Source organism: Phyllobates terribilis, unplaced genomic scaffold (assembly GCF_046119375.1).
Source record: "Phyllobates terribilis strain yellow unplaced genomic scaffold, ASM4611937v1 Scaffold_10__3_contigs__length_209671492, whole genome shotgun sequence".
Classification (NCBI taxonomy): domain Eukaryota; kingdom Metazoa; phylum Chordata; class Amphibia; order Anura; family Dendrobatidae; genus Phyllobates; species Phyllobates terribilis.
This window is the reverse complement of record NW_027362770.1, coordinates 177873990-177892598: the sequence shown is the minus strand read 5'-3', so window position 1 is coordinate 177892598 and position 18609 is coordinate 177873990. Positions and strand designations below refer to the sequence as shown.

General features: G+C 42.5%; 1 protein-coding gene across 1 annotated transcript in view; it reads right to left on the bottom strand.

Moving 5' to 3' along the window:
• Nucleotides 1–3598: 3598 nt before the first annotated feature.
• Nucleotides 3599–18609, bottom strand: part of LARGE1 (LARGE xylosyl- and glucuronyltransferase 1) — a 521095-nt gene continuing 506084 nt past the window's right edge. Inside the window, exons 13-15 of the mRNA XM_073650219.1 lie at nucleotides 14345–14491; nucleotides 8303–8498; nucleotides 3599–7667 (exon numbers count right to left, since the gene is read on the bottom strand). Coding sequence (XP_073506320.1) covers nucleotides 7470–7667; nucleotides 8303–8498; nucleotides 14345–14491 — 541 coding nt within the window. The 3' untranslated portion in view covers nucleotides 3599–7469. The remainder of the gene's footprint in view (nucleotides 7668–8302; nucleotides 8499–14344; nucleotides 14492–18609) is intronic.

Sequence of the window (18609 nt, the reverse complement as noted above, 5' to 3'; positions counted from 1 at the left end):
AGGGTCAGGGCTTGGCGTTAGTATTAGGGTTAGCATTAGGGTCAGGGCTAGGCGTTAGTATTAGGGTCAGCATTAGGGTCAGGGCTTGGCGTTAGTATTAGGGTTAGCATTAGGGTCAGGGCTAGGCGTTAGTATTAGGGTCAGCATTAGGGTCAGGGCTAGGCGTTAGTATTAGGGTTAGCATTAGGGTCAGGGCTAGGCGTTAGTATTAGGGTTAATATTAGGGTCAGGGCTAGGCGTTAGTATTAGGGTTAGCATTAGGGTCAGGGCTAGGCGTTAGTATTAGGGTTAGCATTAGGGTCAGGGCTAGGCGTTAGTATTAGGGTCAGCATTAGGGTCAGGGCTAGGCGTTAGTATTAGGGTCAGCATTAGGGTCAGGGCTAGGCGTTAGTATTAGGGTTAGCATTAGGGTCAGGGCTAGGCGTTAGTATTAGGGTCAGCATTAGGGTCAGGGCTAGGCGTTAGTATTAGGGTTAGCATTAGGGTCAGGGCTAGGCGTTAGTATTAGGGTTAATATTAGGGTCAGGGCTAGGCGTTAGTATTAGGGTTAGCATTAGGGTCAGGGCTAGGCGTTAGTATTAGGGTTAGCATTAGGGTCAGGGCTAGGCGTTAGTATTAGGGTCAGCATTAGGGTCAGGGCTAGGCGTTAGTATTAGGGTTAGCATTAGGGTCAGGGCTAGGCGTTAGTATTAGGGTTAGCATTAGGGTCAGGGCTAGGCGTTAGTATTAGGGTTAGCATTAGGGTCAGGGCTAGGCGTTAGTATTAGGGTTAGCATTAGGGTCAGGGCTAGGCGTTAGTATTAGGGTCAGCATTAGGGTCAGGGCTAGGCGTTAGTATTAGGGTTAGTATTAGGGTCAGGGCTAGGCGTTAGTATTAGGGTCAGCATTAGGGTCAGGGCTAGGCGTTAGTATTAGGGTTAGCATTAGGGTCAGGGCTAGGCGTTAGTATTAGGGTCAGCATTAGGGTCAGGGCTAGGCGTTAGTATTAGGATCAGCATTAGGGTCAGGGCTAGGCGTTAGTATTAGGGTTAGCATTAGGGTCAGGGCTAGGCGTTAGTATTAGGGTTAATATTAGGGTCAGGGCTAGGCGTTAGTATTAGGGTCAGCATTAGGGTCAGGGCTAGGCGTTAGTATTAGGGTTAGCATTAGGGTCAGGGCTAGGCGTTAGTATTAGGGTCAGCATTAGGGTCAGGGCTAGGCGTTAGTATTAGGGTTAGCATTAGGGTCAGGGATAGGCGTTAGTATTAGGGTTAGTATTAGGGTCAGGGCTAGGCGTTAGTATTAGGGTCAGCATTAGGGTCAGGGCTAGGCGTTAGTATTAGGGTCAGCATTAGGGTCAGGGCTAGGCGTTAGTATTAGGGTCAGCATTAGGGTCAGGGCTAGGCGTTAGTATTAGGGTTAGCATTAGGGTCAGGGCTAGGCGTTAGTATTAGGGTCAGCATTAGGGTCAGGGCTAGGCGTTAGTATTAGGGTCAGCATTAGGGTCAGGGCTAGGCGTTAGTATTAGGGTTAGCATTAGGGTCAGGGCTAGGCGTTAGTATTAGGGTTAGTATTAGGGTCAGGGCTAGGCGTTAGTATTAGGGTCAGCATTAGGGTCAGGGCTAGGCGTTAGTATTAGGGTTAGCATTAGGGTCAGGGCTAGGCGTTAGTATTAGGGTTAGCATTAGGGTCAGGGCTAGGCGTTAGTATTAGGGTTAGCATTAGGGTCAGGGATAGGCGTTAGTATTAGGGTTAGCATTAGGGTCAGGGATAGGCGTTAGTATTAGGGCTAAAACTAGAGTTAGGATTAGGGCTACTATTACACTCAGGGCTATTAGGGTTAGGGCTAGGATTAGGGTTAGTATTAGGGCTATGATTAGGGTCAGGGCTAGGAGTTAATATTAGGGTTAGGACTAGAGTTTGAATCAGGGCTAGTAATAGGGTTAGAGAAAGGATTAAGAATAGTATTAGGGCTAGAGTTATTATTAGGCTTAGGACTAAGGGTAGTATTAGGGTTAGGATTAGTATTAGGGGTAGGATTAGGGTTAGGGTTAATATTAATGGTTAAGATTGAAACTAGTATTAAGGCTATGGATACTATGCGGTTCAGGATTAGGGTACTGGTTTAATAAAATAGTTACTAAAATAATGTAAAAACATTAAAAAGGAAAAAATCTACATAACTTATGTAAGCAGGTGGCGCACATGGTTTAGGGAACCCACTGCACCATAGGGCCGGGCTTACCTAGGAAGGGGCAAAGCTAAGCGTCTACCAGGTGCTCCTGATGGTGCAGTCAGCCACCAGGTAACACTCCTAGGCAGTCCCCAATAATGCAGCTGCTGACCCCAGGGGTCAGGAACGCAGAGACGGATATGGACTCGGACTCCGTTCAGACTACTAGGTTGAGGATCTTCAGGCAGAACGGTTACTGACACGGAGAGACAGAACTGATTCGGATACCGCCGGAGCGGCTTCAGGATACAGGTGCTGCTGGTGCGGTGTTATTGTTTGGGGACGGGTTATAGCAGTCCGGATATACAGGGTACTCGGATATGGCACATGTTCAGACACACTGGTCTCAGATACTGATTCAGGGACTGGTCGCACATGAACCAGAGGACAAGGTTCAGGCATGGCAGCACTAGGACCAGGGACGTTGGGTTCAGGACACTGGGACGAGGGATTCGGGTTCAGGACACTGGCTACAGTGGGACCAGGGATCCGGGTTCAGGACACTGGCTACAGTGGGACCAGGGACTCGGGTTCAGGACACTGGCTACAGTGGGACCAGGGATTCAGGTTCAGGACACTGGCTACACCGGGACCAGGAATTTGGCTTCAGGACTCTGGCCACACTGGGACCAGGAATTTGGGTTCAGGACACTGGCTACACCGGGACCAGGGACTCGGGGTCACGACACTGGCTATACCGGGACCAGGGATTCTGGTTCAGGACACTGGCCACTCAGGGACCAGGGATTCAGGTTCACGACCCTGGCCACACCGGGACCAGGGGACCTCACAACCGCACTGGTAGAACACCACACTACCTAATGACTAAATGTGTTGGTTAAGGGGGAGGGAGTCTTTTATACAAGATGAATCCCAGCTATTGGCTGAGAGCCATATTGCAGGTGCACTTTGTTACTAAATGCTTTCCAGCTATTGGCTGGGGGCATTTAACTATGTGCATTCGCTGCCCCTTTAAGAGCAGTGGAGCGGGTGCGCCGCCGGGAACTGCAGTGCGCACATTACCAGGAAGCAGGGAGCACACCGGGGACAACGCCGTGCGAAAGGTGCGGCGAGTATGCCGGCGTTCCTGCATGGAGGGGGAAGGGGAACCATGCAGGGGTGCCAGCAATAGCGTTACAATAACATTTTATAACTTGTCGGATTTCAGCAAAAAGCAGAAAAAAAATCAGATGAAGAGTAAATGACAGTCACATCAGTATTTTCTAATAATTCGTGTGGTCGGGGGATAATGAGGTCAATTCCGGAGAGTGGAAGGGACTCAGGAGTGCTAATGGTTCATGGCTTAGGGGGGCACAACATACAGCATGGCAGCCCAAGATCATGACATGTTGGGACCCCCACAGGAGGGATGAACGTCACACCAGATTATTTCACAATTTTATTGCACAACTGAAAATAAACAAATGTTCTTGAGTTTATTTACACTCCATTTCCTCCGGAGGCGCTGTGTTCACACTCAAACGTCAGCCACCATGTTTCCCACACCAACCAATCAGAGATCACATATCAGTTTTTTTTTCAGAGCAGGTTAGAATATAAAACGGAGGCTCTGATTGGTTGTCAAGGGCAATAGGAACAGCCTCCAAGAGGCTCCGTGTGTCTCTTCTCATCCGAGGACCGTGAGACGGCGATTCACATCCTTATGTGGTTATAGTCACATTTTTGGGCACTTTTTTTTTTTTTTCAAAATTGATGCAAAGACTTAGACTTAGGCAAAAAAGTTAAATATCTGCGTGTTTACAAACACCTACAGTGGATATAAAAAGTCTACACACCCCTGTATAAATGCCAGGTTTTTGTCATATGAAAAAAAAATCCTACCAAAGAAGAATCATTTCAGAAGCTTTCCTTTTCCACCTTTAATGTGGCCCATAATCTGTATAAATCCACTGAGAAACAAAATGAAATCACTTTGAGGGGGAAATAGAAATAACAAAAAAGAAAATACTGCGGTTGCATAAGTGTGAACACCCTCTTATATTGGGAATGTGTTCAGAATTAACCAATCACATTTACCTTCATGCTACACAGTACTCAGTGCATAGCTGCCGTGATTTTGATTACCCCATAGAAAGTTTCATTGTTCTAGGAGGATTTTCCTACCTTTTAGTTGCATTTTACAGTAAAATCCATGGTCCGTAAACAGCTGACAACACAGCAAAGGGATCTGAAAGTTATCAACTAGGAGAAGGGGATCAAAACCATTTCCCAGGCATTAGATCTACCATGGACACTGTGAAGACATCATCAATAACTGGCTTAAATTTAGCCCAACAGTGACCTAGAACTGGACGTTCCTCAAAAATTGATGAAAAGACAAGAAGAAAATTGATCCTGGAGGCTGCCAAGAGGCCGACAGCAACAGTAAAAGAGCTGCAGGAATTTTTGGTTGTCTCCTGCATGTAACAACATTCTCCCGTGTTCTTCATATGTCTGGTCTGTGTGGTAGGGTTTCAAGGTCGAAGCCTATTCTTACAAAGAAAACATCCAAGCCCAGCTATATTTTGCCGAAACCTCCATCAAGTCGGCCAAAAGCATGTGGGGAGCGTGTTCTGGTCTGATGAGTCCAAGGGAGAACTCTTTGGCCATAATTCCAAAAGGTACAAAGCAAACACTGCACATCATCACAAGATCACCATCCCCACAGTGAGGCATGGTGGAGGCGGCTTTATGGTTTGGGGATGTTTTTTAGCAGCTGGAACTGGTGCTTTAGTCAACAGTCCAGCCAGAGTCCACACCTGAGTCATAGGATGACTTGAAGAGGGCGCTGTAGACAGAAAACACCCCAGCAATCCGACGGATGTGGAACTACTGCATGGAAGAGCGGACAAAGATTTTCAACTCTAGACGTGCCGCGCTGATAAACTCCGACCCAAAAGGACTGAATGATGTCATAAAGGGGACTTCAACAAAGTATTAGTGTAAGGGTGTGCAGATTTATGCAACCACATTTTTTTTGTTAATTTTTCTTTTTTCCACTCAAAAGGATTTCAGTTTATCTTGCAATAGATTTGTACAGGTTATGGGCTATGTTAAAGGTGAAAAGAGTTCTTAAATGATTCTTCTTGGTAGGAATTTTTTTTATATGACAAAAACATGGCATTTTAACAGGGGTGTGTAGACTTTTTTTATCCATTCTATATTCATGAAGGATAAAAAAAATAAAAGAACACTCCCACAAACTTAGAAGATTTTTGGAAATCAAACGGCTGTGTATTTCTTTTCACAGTCCGAAAAGTGAATCCCACAAATGTCTAAATTGGAGTTAGGACCTCTCTAACATTTTATAACTTGTGTTGGGAAAGCTCATACAAAAGGTCCATTTGCACCAACTAGGGTGGATGCCAACAACAAGCTTATGACCAAGATGGCCTACCTCCTTTGGCTCCAACAAAATAGGGCACCACCTGCTCACGTCGGCCCTCCAAGACGTGAGGCAAGTTATCTGACTATCCCCTTTAAAAACCTCAAAAAGCCAACAATTGATGTCCAAGTGTTGACCAAAAGCCTTGAAGCCCCCAACCACCTCCATCAACATGGACATTGGTGGAACTCAATGAATGCCATGCAACCCTTGTAGCCCTTATCTCTAAATGATTAAAGTTCATTCTATCTGACCCTTATCTCCTCTGATGACATTGTGGGTAGCCTGCCTTCATAAACATTAGCTTCTTGATGAATCTGGACAAGATTTTAGGGATCGAATGTGTTAAATTTGGTTCTGCTAATCCCCTCGTAAAGAATGCTTGGGATCTATGGAAAAAGCTGGTTTTAGTGACACTGGACTTGAAGATATCTACATGCAACCTCTTGAGTCGCCTTGGCCCAAATGTGCTCCTCAAGGTCTTTGCTCAACTTGAGTTTTAGCCTAACCAGACAAAAATTTATGGGAAATATAGAAAAATAATAAAACATTTGAGAACCATGACCTGATGCACACGTCTCGGTGATCTACTATCTATATCGGATGTGAACAGAGCACCGAGTTGTGGTTTTTCCTCCGTCTTCCATTGGTTATGAGCAGCCACCGGCCGCATGTCTAGTGCATTAGACTTCGTGTCCTTTTTTGTAAACATGACAATTAATACTGAACGGTAAAAAATAGTGGAAAAATCCATTAGGTTATAATTCCTCTGTCTTCACGGACGTCCATCTTGGGTGGGACAGAACTTTCCGTGATTCAGTCTTTCTATTGTATCGAATCCCTGGGGAACAGCAGTCACCTTTTTACCATGCACGAGTTCTTCCGGCATGGACATGGACGTTCTTCCGAGATGAAAGTCCAGTTAGACATTGCATAGTAATGTTGTTCTGGGCTTTCCGGGAACGTTCCGAGCTCTGACTTTCCAGAAAAACGAACATGCCGCAGTATAAATGGCAAAGCCCTACAGATGTCCAGGTGTAATATTGTCTTCTAGGACCATCACTAATTACACAGAAGTTAAAACTTGACAGCCAGGGAAGGCATGGGTTCTCTTTCGTCGCGCCAAAAAGGCGTTCAGTCTTCCGGGCATAAAGTCTTCTGTTGAGGTTGATTAAGATGTCACTATCGGGAAGACGCCCGGCATCATTTGTCAAGTTCACACTGGAAATCATAGACCAACCATCACCATTATTCCGCCATTGCTCGGTTCTCCATCTTACATAAAGATAGCAGGGCGTGAATATTTTTGATTTTTTTTTTTTTTTCAGGGATGAATACAATACAAAAATAGAAAGAAATGCCCTTTGGATCTTTACAATGTCAATACTGCTACAGTTTTTATTTGCATGATCAAGTCATGAAGGTTCTTGGTTGAACCCATAAATATTCTTCTCTGGTCATTACGGCAACATCCCTTATGTGTAATCTGCTCCTTCCACTTTTTGTGGCAACACCAGAACAATAAGTATTCGGCAACTCGATGGTGAAGCAGGTGGTAGGAATTAGGCTGGAGAGATACGGCTGTCCAACCTTGGATTGGGTGTCATAACTGAGACACCAAGTTGGGAAGATGTCCAACAATTAGGCCTTATTCTGTAGGCCCAGGGAAGAAGTCGAATTTATCCGAACCTTCTACCTTCCTGGATCCATATCTATTCGTTCTCTGCTTTGATGATTGTTGGAGTCAGGGGGGGGGGCAAAAAGGGACAATAGGTAAAAGTTCCTTGGCAGTCTCCAGCCAACCATCGATGGTTGATGCCATGCCGTTGAGGTCTTCACCAGATTTTAGGCCCCTTGCATCCCCGGGTCTTGTTAGCTATTGTTCTCTGCAGTGAGGTATTTGAGAGCTGTGAAACCATAACGTCGGGACATGTCTTGTTGGAATTCCTCTTTCAACGTTTTTAGGCAAATTCGATATTGCTTGTTTGAGCGGAACTTGGTGATGTCGAAGCTCGGGGCGTGGGGCATGTGGATCATGTAGGCATTGGGCAGCACTGTGAATTCATATTCCTACGGGAAGAAGAAGAAGAAGAGAGGAGAGATCAGAGACAGCGAGGTGGACATGAAGACAAAAAGGGGAGATGGTCATAGCCTCGCCCCTCGCCACCATATTCAATATTGTGTGGCTTACGGGGAATGGTCACGTTTCAACAATTCAGGTCAAACGCTCTGTAATACTCAGGTCAAACTTCTCAATCATCCCATTTTTCTATGAGCTGTCCAGTTGGCAACTGTATCCAAAAGAGGGCGATCCTGGGGTTTCGTTGTGTGACTGTGTAGCCTAAAAATGTCCTATCAATGGGAACTCAAATGAATGGGGAGCTTTGTTTTTGGAACTAGAAGTGAATAGAGACGCCAAGCGATCAGGGTTCTCCTCTCCAGTACTGGTGGCAGCTTCAACAGGTAAAGAAAAGGGTGGACCCCAGAGGTGGCAGATCCTGTAGATATCTATGTCCAAGATGTGGACCCCCCTTTAATATATAAAAATTATGCAATAGGCTCCTTAGCGCCCCCTAGTGATGGCTGCAGAAAGTCATAATTTTATCAATTAACTCTATGCAGGGGATTTGGAGCTTTGTACCAGGACCCCGACGTGACTGCTACCTATACCCCCCACCCAACATGGACAATCCATAAAAATGTACCTGTGCATCCAGCTCCATGATGTGAGCCACTTTGTTCCACCCAAACCCAACAAATCTCCGGTCGTACTCAGGACAGTTCCGTCTGACCACCACGTAGGGCTCGAAATCTGCCTCCCATTCTACCCGGTAAGGAGTCGTCGCCGTCCTCCATTTGGCAAAGTTGGTAGGAGCATGCCCTTTAGTCCAGACGTGGTACCTGCAGGATAATGGCCGCACGTTACTGTAATGGAAGGAATACTGAAAACGATAGAAAAGACTCAGAGTAATGCGAATATTCCCCGGAACCAAACTACAGCCAGCAGATAATGATGAAATGGCAATGGTGGGTTGGGGTACAGGTGCCGAGACCCCCTCGTGATAATCTGAGCAAATGCCATTTTTACAACCACATTTTTAACAGTTTCGCCCCTGATGGAGCTCCTGGGGCGAAACATAACAGCAAAGGAAATATTGACACTTCCAGAGTAGGCTTTCTGCAGACACTGAACAAGCATAGAATACTGTGAGATTTCAGCTCTGAAACCTACTGTATTGTGAGTGCAGCTATGTACGCAGGATCAGCCCAAGTGTATAAATATATATACAACTCCTAGAATTTGTGCCGACATTGAACATGCAAAAATTTGCGGAGGGACGGCTCACCACAATCCTTCGAAGTCGGTCGGCACAGTTTCCGATGCACTACTCCCACCCAAATTTTGCTGTTACGTTGCTGTTATGTTGGCAGATCGTGTCCCCTTTAAGAGAACAGAATTCTAGAATCTTCTTCTTCCCCAGCTGTCAGCTGATTTGTACCAGATTCTGATAAACTCTTGCTGTGCTCCATCTTGGCTGTACATCAAGGACCGAGGAGGTAAAAACCACCTCGTAGTTGTCACCCCCCTCTAATAATAACTCACAGTGCCCCCGTCTCCTCGCCCGCTGTGCCCTGGCCAGATGAAGCCTCCACCGGACACCGCGGCCCCTGAACATCAGGAGGATCAGGATCTGAGACATTAAACACATCAGATTGTGCCTTCTGGGCTCCGGCACCGGGAGGGGAAGACTGAGAATAATTTATTCGGAGCCAGGAATAAATGACGGCATCTGCTGCCGCCTGGAAGCCCCCGATATTCTCCAATCTTATCACTCACAGATCCCGCTGATGTCTCAGACGTCTGTACACCGCTAATCTGATGCTCAAAGGAGACGCCTGAGGGTCTAGGGCAAATGTATCACTAATATATATATGACTCCAGTCACACCCAAAGCTGCATCCATACTGGAATACAGCTAAATCTCCGGCAGTTCAAGGCAATGTGATCTCTCAGGTCTGTGAGGAAAATTATGAAAATTTCCATATGGCAGCCAAGGAATTTCCATTGCAGCTCTGGATGTGAGCAGAGGATGTGATGTGATAAGGGTAAAATGGGCATAAAGCAATAAGTGACAGAGAACAATAACACGATCCACAATCACATCCAGAGCTGCACAGCTTTCATTTATTTGTAGAACCTATTTACTGCCTTTACAGGTCGCGGGTTCTGAAGTTTTTGAAGAATAAGTCATCAATATCAAAGTACAGTAAACCAGCTGCCGTGATGTCACAGTACAGGGATAATGCACACAGTGATGTCACAGTACAGGGATAATGCACACAGTGATGTCACAGTACAGAGATAATACACACAGTGATGTCACATTACAGGGATAATGCACACAGTGATGTCACAGTACAGGGATAATAAACACAGTGATGTCACAGTACAGGGATAATACACACAGTGATGTCACAGTACAGGGATAATACACACAGTGATGTCACAGTACAGAGATAATACACACAGTGATGTCACAGTACAGGGATAATACACACAGCGATGTCACAGTACAGGGATAATACACACAGTGATGTCACATTACAGGGATAATACACACAGTGATGTCACAGTACAGGGATAATAAACACAGCGATGTCACAGTACAGGGATAATACACACAGTGATGTCACAGTGCAGGGATAATGCACACAGTGATGTCACAGTACAGGATAATGCACACAGTGATGTCACAGTACAGGGATAATACACACAGTGATGTCACAGTACAGGGATAATACACACAGTGATGTCACAGTACAGGGATAATGCACACAGTGATGTCACAGTACAGGGATAATACACACAGTGATGTCACAGTACAGGGATAATACACACAGTGATGTCACAGTACAGGGATAATACACACAGTGATGGCACAGTACAGAGATAATAAACACAGTGATGTCACAGTACAGGGATAATACACACAGTGATGTCACAGTACAGGGATAATACACACAGTGATGTCACAGTACAGGGATAATACACACAGTGATGTCACAGTACAGGGATAATAAACACAGTGATGTCACAGTACAGGGATAATACACACAGTGATGTCACAGTACAGAGATAATACACACAGTGATGTCACAGTATAGGGATAATACACACAGCGATGTCACAGTACAGGGATAATACACACAGTGATGGCACAGTACAGGGATAATACACACAGTGATGTCACAGTGCAGGGATAATGCACACAGTGATGTCACAGTACAGGATAATGCACACAGTGATGTCACAGTACAGGGATAATACACACAGTGATGTCACAGTACAGAGATAATGCACACAGTGATGTCACAGTACAGGGATAATACACACAGTGATGTCACAGTACAGGGATAATACACACAGTGATGTCACAGTACAGATATAATACACACAGTGATGTCACAGTACAGAGATAATGCACACAGTGATGTCACAGTACAGGGATAATACACACAGTGATGTCACAGTGCAGGGATAATGCACACAGTGATGTCACAGTACAGGATAATGCACACAGTGATGTCACAGTGCAGGGATAATGCACACAGTGATGTCACAGTACAGGGATAATGCACACAGTGATGTCACAGTACAGGATAATGCACACAGTGATGTCACAGTGCAGGGATAATGCACACAGTGATGTCACAGTACAGGGATAATGCACACAGTGATGTCACAGTACAGGGATAATGCACACAGTGATGTCACAGTACAGGGATAATGCACACAGTGATGTCAAAGTGCAGGGATAATGCACACAGTGATGTCAAAGTGCAGGGATAATGCACACAGTGATGTCACAGTACAGGATAATGCACACAGTAATGTCACTGTACAGGGATAATGCACACAGTGATGTCACAGTGCAGGGATAATGCACACAGTGATGTCACAGTGCAGGGATAATGCACACAGTGATGTTACAGTACAGGGATAATGCACACAGTGATGTCACAGTACAGGGATAATGCACACAGCGATGTCACAGTACAGGGATAATGCACACAGCGATGTCACAGTACAGGGATAATGCACACAGCGATGTCACAGTACAGGGATAATGCACACAGCGATGTCACAGTACAGGGATAATGCACACAGCGATGTCACAGTACAGGGATAATGCACACAGTGATGTCACAGTACAGGGATAATGCACACAGTGATGTCACAGTACAGAGATAATACACACAGTGATGTCACAGTATAGGGATAATACACACAGCGATGTCACAGTACAGGGATAATACACACAGCGATGGCACAGTACAGGGATAATACACACAGTGATGTCACAGTGCAGGGATAATGCACACAGTGATGTCACAGTACAGGATAATGCACACAGTGATGTCACAGTACAGGGATAATACACACAGTGATGTCACAGTACAGAGATAATGCACACAGTGATGTCACAGTACAGGGATAATACACACAGTGATGTCACAGTACAGGGATAATACACACAGTGATGTCACAGTACAGATATAATACACACAGTGATGTCACAGTACAGAGATAATGCACACAGTGATGTCACAGTACAGGGATAATACACACAGTGATGTCACAGTGCAGGGATAATGCACACAGTGATGTCACAGTACAGGATAATGCACACAGTGATGTCACAGTGCAGGGATAATGCACACAGTGATGTCACAGTACAGGGATAATGCACACAGTGATGTCACAGTACAGGATAATGCACACAGTGATGTCACAGTGCAGGGATAATGCACACAGTGATGTCACAGTACAGGGATAATGCACACAGTGATGTCACAGTACAGGGATAATGCACACAGTGATGTCACAGTACAGGGATAATGCACACAGTGATGTCAAAGTGCAGGGATAATGCACACAGTGATGTCAAAGTGCAGGGATAATGCACACAGTGATGTCACAGTACAGGATAATGCACACAGTAATGTCACTGTACAGGGATAATGCACACAGTGATGTCACAGTGCAGGGATAATGCACACAGTGATGTCACAGTGCAGGGATAATGCACACAGTGATGTCACAGTACAGGGATAATGCACACAGTGATGTCACAGTACAGGGATAATGCACACAGCGATGTCACAGTACAGGGATAATGCACACAGCGATGTCACAGTACAGGGATAATGCACACAGCGATGTCACAGTACAGGGATAATGCACACAGCGATGTCACAGTACAGGGATAATGCACACAGCGATGTCACAGTACAGGGATAATGCACACAGTGATGTCACAGTACAGGGATAATGCACACAGCGATGTCACAGTACAGGGATAATGCACACAGCGATGTCACAGTGCAGGGATAATACACACAGTGATGTCACAGTACAGGGATAATGCACACAGCGATGTCACAGTACAGGGATAATGCACACAGCGATGTCACAGTACAGGGATAATGCACACAGCGATGTCACAGTACAGGGATAATGCACACAGCGATGTCAAAGTGCAGGGATAATGCACACAGTGATGTCACAGTGCAGGGATAATGCACACAGTGATGTCACAGTACAGGATAATGCACACAGTAATGTCACAGTACAGGGATAATGCACACAGTGATGTCACAGTGCAGGGATAATGCACACAGTGATGTCACAGTGCAGGGATAATGCACACAGTGATGTCACAGTACAGGGATAATGCACACAGTGATGTCACAGTACAGGGATAATGCACATAGTGATGTCACAGTACAGGGATAATGCACACAGCGATGTCACAGTACAGGGATAATGCACACAGCGATGTCACAGTACAGGGATAATACACACAGTGATGTCACAGTACAGGGATAATACACACAGTGATGTCACAGTACAGGGATAATGCACACAGTGATGTCACAGTACAGGGATAATGCACACAGTGATGTCACAGTACAGAGATAATGCACACAGCGATGTCACAGTACAGGGATAATACACACAGCGATGTCACAGTACAGGGATAATGCACACAGTGATGTCACAGTACAGGGATAATACACACAGTGATGTCACAGTACAGGGATAATGCACACAGTGATGTCACAGTACAGGGATAATGCACACAGTGATGTCACAGTACAGGGATAATGCACACAGCGATGTCACAGTACAGGGATAATACACACAGTGATGTCACAGTACAGGGATAATACACACAGTGATGTCACAGTACAGGGATAATGCACACAGTGATGTCACAGTGCAGGGATAATGCACACAGTGATGTCACAGTACAGGGATAATACACACAGTGATGTCACAGTACAGGGATAATGCACACAGTGATGTCACAGTACAGGATAATGCACACAGTGATGTCACAGTACAGGGATAATGCACACAGTGATGTCACAGTACAGGGATAATACACACAGTGATGTCACAGTACAGGGATAATACACACAGTGATGTCACAGTACAGGGATAATACACACAGTGATGTCACAGTACAGGGTTAATCGAGTAATTGATGTTACAGAGTTAATCATGGGGCCGGCCACCTTGCACAGTTATCACCAGTGGCCCGCGCGGAGTGCAGACGGCCCCCCTCATTGTTTTGCCCCCAGTAACGTCGCTGCTCACAACCCTCATATTTACAGCAATGAATGAATATCCCTGGCTTTGGCCGGCGGTGGTCTCGGTGGTTGTCGGAGGCTGAACGTACCTGAAGGTAAATAATGTTCCCATATCCAACATGGAGAGTAATTCTGCCTTAGATTTTGGGAAGGAGAGACGATACCGGAGGGTCTCAAAGGCCGGGATGATCAAAGCCTTCTTGGTGTTACTCATGTCCAGCTGCACGAACGACTTCCTGCAGAGAGAGGAAGCTCTGTGTGAAATACAGGACGAGTGTCAGGAATCACCGGGCCCCAGGAAAACACTCAGAAGGGGTCCCACCAATGGCATTGCCAAATATACTGTATATTACATACCTCCAGTCACCACAAGGGGGAGCTCACTGCACACACAATTATACAGCCAGAATAGGATTCAATCCAATGCTCCCCCTAGTGGTGGCTTTAGGCATCATAACTATCATGGCATAGGAAACCACTGGTTGTGTGTTTGGATGGATTTAATAGCAGTTGTGTAAAATGGGGAGGGGGGGGACAGGATGAAGATACTCATTATCTTAATTATTGAGCATAAAAACACATCCTATATTGTAAAATGAATGGAGACAGCTATATAGAAAAAAATATTTTCTTAATTGTAGTTCCTAAATCCACCACTAGTAGGAGCTCTGGGACAATGTATCATCAATATACAGGACGCGCTTATTATTTTATTTTCCCCAAAGGAACGAAACATCAAAGACTTTGTACATTTATTAACGAACCCTCAGAAGATGTTCCTGTAATGCGTCCTGTCTGTTCAGACGTAATTTTCCGAATGTGTTTACAAATATATTATCACAAGTGGAAACCATCAATTTGCACAGAAATTAGGTGGAAATGTGTTAAAACCCCCCAATATTAACTTCCCACAGAAACATGAGATTACTGGAACAACATCAGAACGGTATTAATCCATAAAGGCATAAGAAAGAGAGATAATACCCGGTATACAAAGGAAAGGAACAAGATACAGCTATACAAGAATACAACTGCTATAATACTGCCCCCTATGTACAAGAATATAACTACTATAATACTGCTCCTATGTACAAGAATATAACTACTATAATACTGCCCCCTATGTACAAGAATATAACTACTATAATACTGCTCCTATGTACAAGAATATAACTACTATAATACTGCCTCTATGTACAAGAATATAACTACTATAATACTGCTCCTATGTACAAGAATATAACTACTATAATACTGCCTCTATGTACAAGAATATAACTACTATAATACTGCTCCTATGTACAAGAATATAACTACTATAATACTGCTCCTATGTACAAGAATATAACTACTATAATACTGCTCCTGTATACAAGAATATAACTACTATAATACTGCTCCTATGTACAAGAATATAACTACTATAATACTGCCTCTATGTACAAGAATATAACTACTATAATACTGCTCCTGTATACAAGAATATAACTACTATAATACTGCTCCTATGTACAAGAATATAACTACTATAATACTGCCTCTATGTACAAGAATATAACTACTATAATACTGCTCCTATGTACAAGAATATAACTACTATAATACTGCTCCTATGTACAAGAATATAACTACTATAATACTGCCTCTATGTACAAGAATATAACTACTATAATACTGCTCCTATGTACAAGAATATAACTACTATAATACTGCTCCTATGTACAAGAATATAACTACTATAATACTGCTCCTGTATACAAGAATATAACTACTATAATACTGCTCCTATGTACAAGAATATAACTACTATAATACTGCCTCTATGTACAAGAATATAACTACTATAATACTGCTCCAGTATACAAGAATATAACTACTATAATACTGCTCCTATGTACAAGAATATAACTACTATAATACTGCCTCTATGTACAAGAATATAACTACTATAATACTGCTCCTATGTACAAGAATATAACTACTATAATACTGCCTCTATGTACAAGAATATAACTACTATAATACTGCTCCTATGTACAAGAATATAACTACTATAATACTGCCTCTATGTACAAGAATATAACTACTATAATACTGCTCCTATGTACAAGAATATAACTACTATAATACTGCTCCTATGTACAAGAATATAACTACTATAATACTGCTCCTATGTACAAGAATATAACTACTATAATACTGCCCCTATGTACAAGAATATAACTACTATAATACTGCTCCTGTATACAAGAATATAACTACTATAATACTGCTCCTATGTACAAGAATATAACTACTATAATACTGCCTCTATGTACAAGAATATAACTACTATAATACTGCTCCTATGTACAAGAATATAACTACTATAATACTGCCTCTATGTACAAGAATATAACTACTATAATACTGCTCCTATGTACAAGAATATAACTACTATAATACTGCCCCTATGTACAAGAATATAACTACTATAATACTGCTCCAAGTACAAGAATATAACTACTATAATACTGCCCCCTATGTACAAGAATATAACTACTATAATACTGCTCCAAGTACAAGAATATAACTACTATAATACTGCCCCCTATGTACAAGAATATAACTACTATAATACTGCTCCTATGTACAAGAATATAACTACTATAATACTGCTCCTATGTACAAGAATATAACTACTATAATACTGCTCCTATGTACAAGAATATAACTACTATAATACTGCCCCCTATGTACAAGAATATAACTACTATAATACTGCTCCTATGTACAAGAATATAGCTACTATAATACTGCCCCCTATGTACAAGAATATAACTACTATAATACTGCCCCTATGTACAAGAATATAACTACTATAATACTGCCCCTATGTACAAGAATATAACTACTATAATACTGCCCCTATGTACAAGAATATAACTACTATAATACTGCTCCTATGTACAGGAATATAACTCCTATAATACTGCCCCTATGTACAAGAATATAACTACTATAATACAGCCCCATATGTACAAGAATATAACTACTATAATACTGCCCCCTATGTACAAGAATATAACTACTATAATACTGCTCCAAGTACAAGAATATAACTACTATTATACTGCCCCCTTTGTACAAGAATATAACTACTATAATACTGTTCCCTATGTACAAGAATATAACTACTATAATACTGCCCCTATGTACAAGAATATAACTACTATAATACTGCTCCTATGTACAAGAATATAACTACTATAATACTGTCCCTATGTACAAGAATATAACTACTATAATACTGCTCCTATGTACAAGAATATAACTACTATAATACTGCCCCCTATGTACAAGAATATAACTACTATAATACTGGCCCTATGTACAAGAATATAACTACTATAATACTGCCCCCTATGTACAAGAATATAACTAATATAATACTGCCCCCTATGTACAAGAATATAACTAATATAATATTGCCCCCTATGTACAAGAATATAACTACTATAATACTGCTCCAAGTACAAGAATATAACTACTATAATACTGCCCCCTATGTACAAGAATATAACTACTATAATACTGCCCCCTATGTACAAGAATATAACTACTATAATACTGTCCCCTATGTACAAGAATATAACTACTATAATACTGCTCCTATGTACAAGAATATAACTACTATAATACTGCCCCCTATGTACAAGAATATAACTAATATAATACTGCCCCCTATGTACAAGAATATAACTACTATAATACTGCCCCTATGTACAAGAATATAACTACTATAATACTGCCCCTATGTACAAGAATATAACTACTATAATACTGCTCCTATGTACAAGAATATAACTACTATAATACTGCCCCCTATGTACAAGAATATAACTACTATAATACTGCCCCCTATGTACAAGAATATAACTACTATAATACTGTCCCCTATGTACAAGAATATAACTACTATAATACTGCTCCTATGTACAAGAATATAACTACTATAATACTGCCCCCTATGTACAAGAATATAACTACTATAATACTGCTCCTATGTACAAGAATATAACTACTATAATACTGCCTCTATGTACAAGAATATAACTACTATAATACTGCCCCTATGTACAAGAATATAACTACTATAATACTGCTCCTGTATACAAGAATATAACTCCTATAATACTGCTCCCTATGTACAAGAATATAACTACTATAATACTGCCCCTATGTACAAGAATATAACTACTATAATACTGCTCCTATGTACAAGAATATAACTACTATAATACTGCCTCTATGTACAAGAATATAACTACTATAATACTGCTCCTATGTACAAGAATATAACTACTATAATACT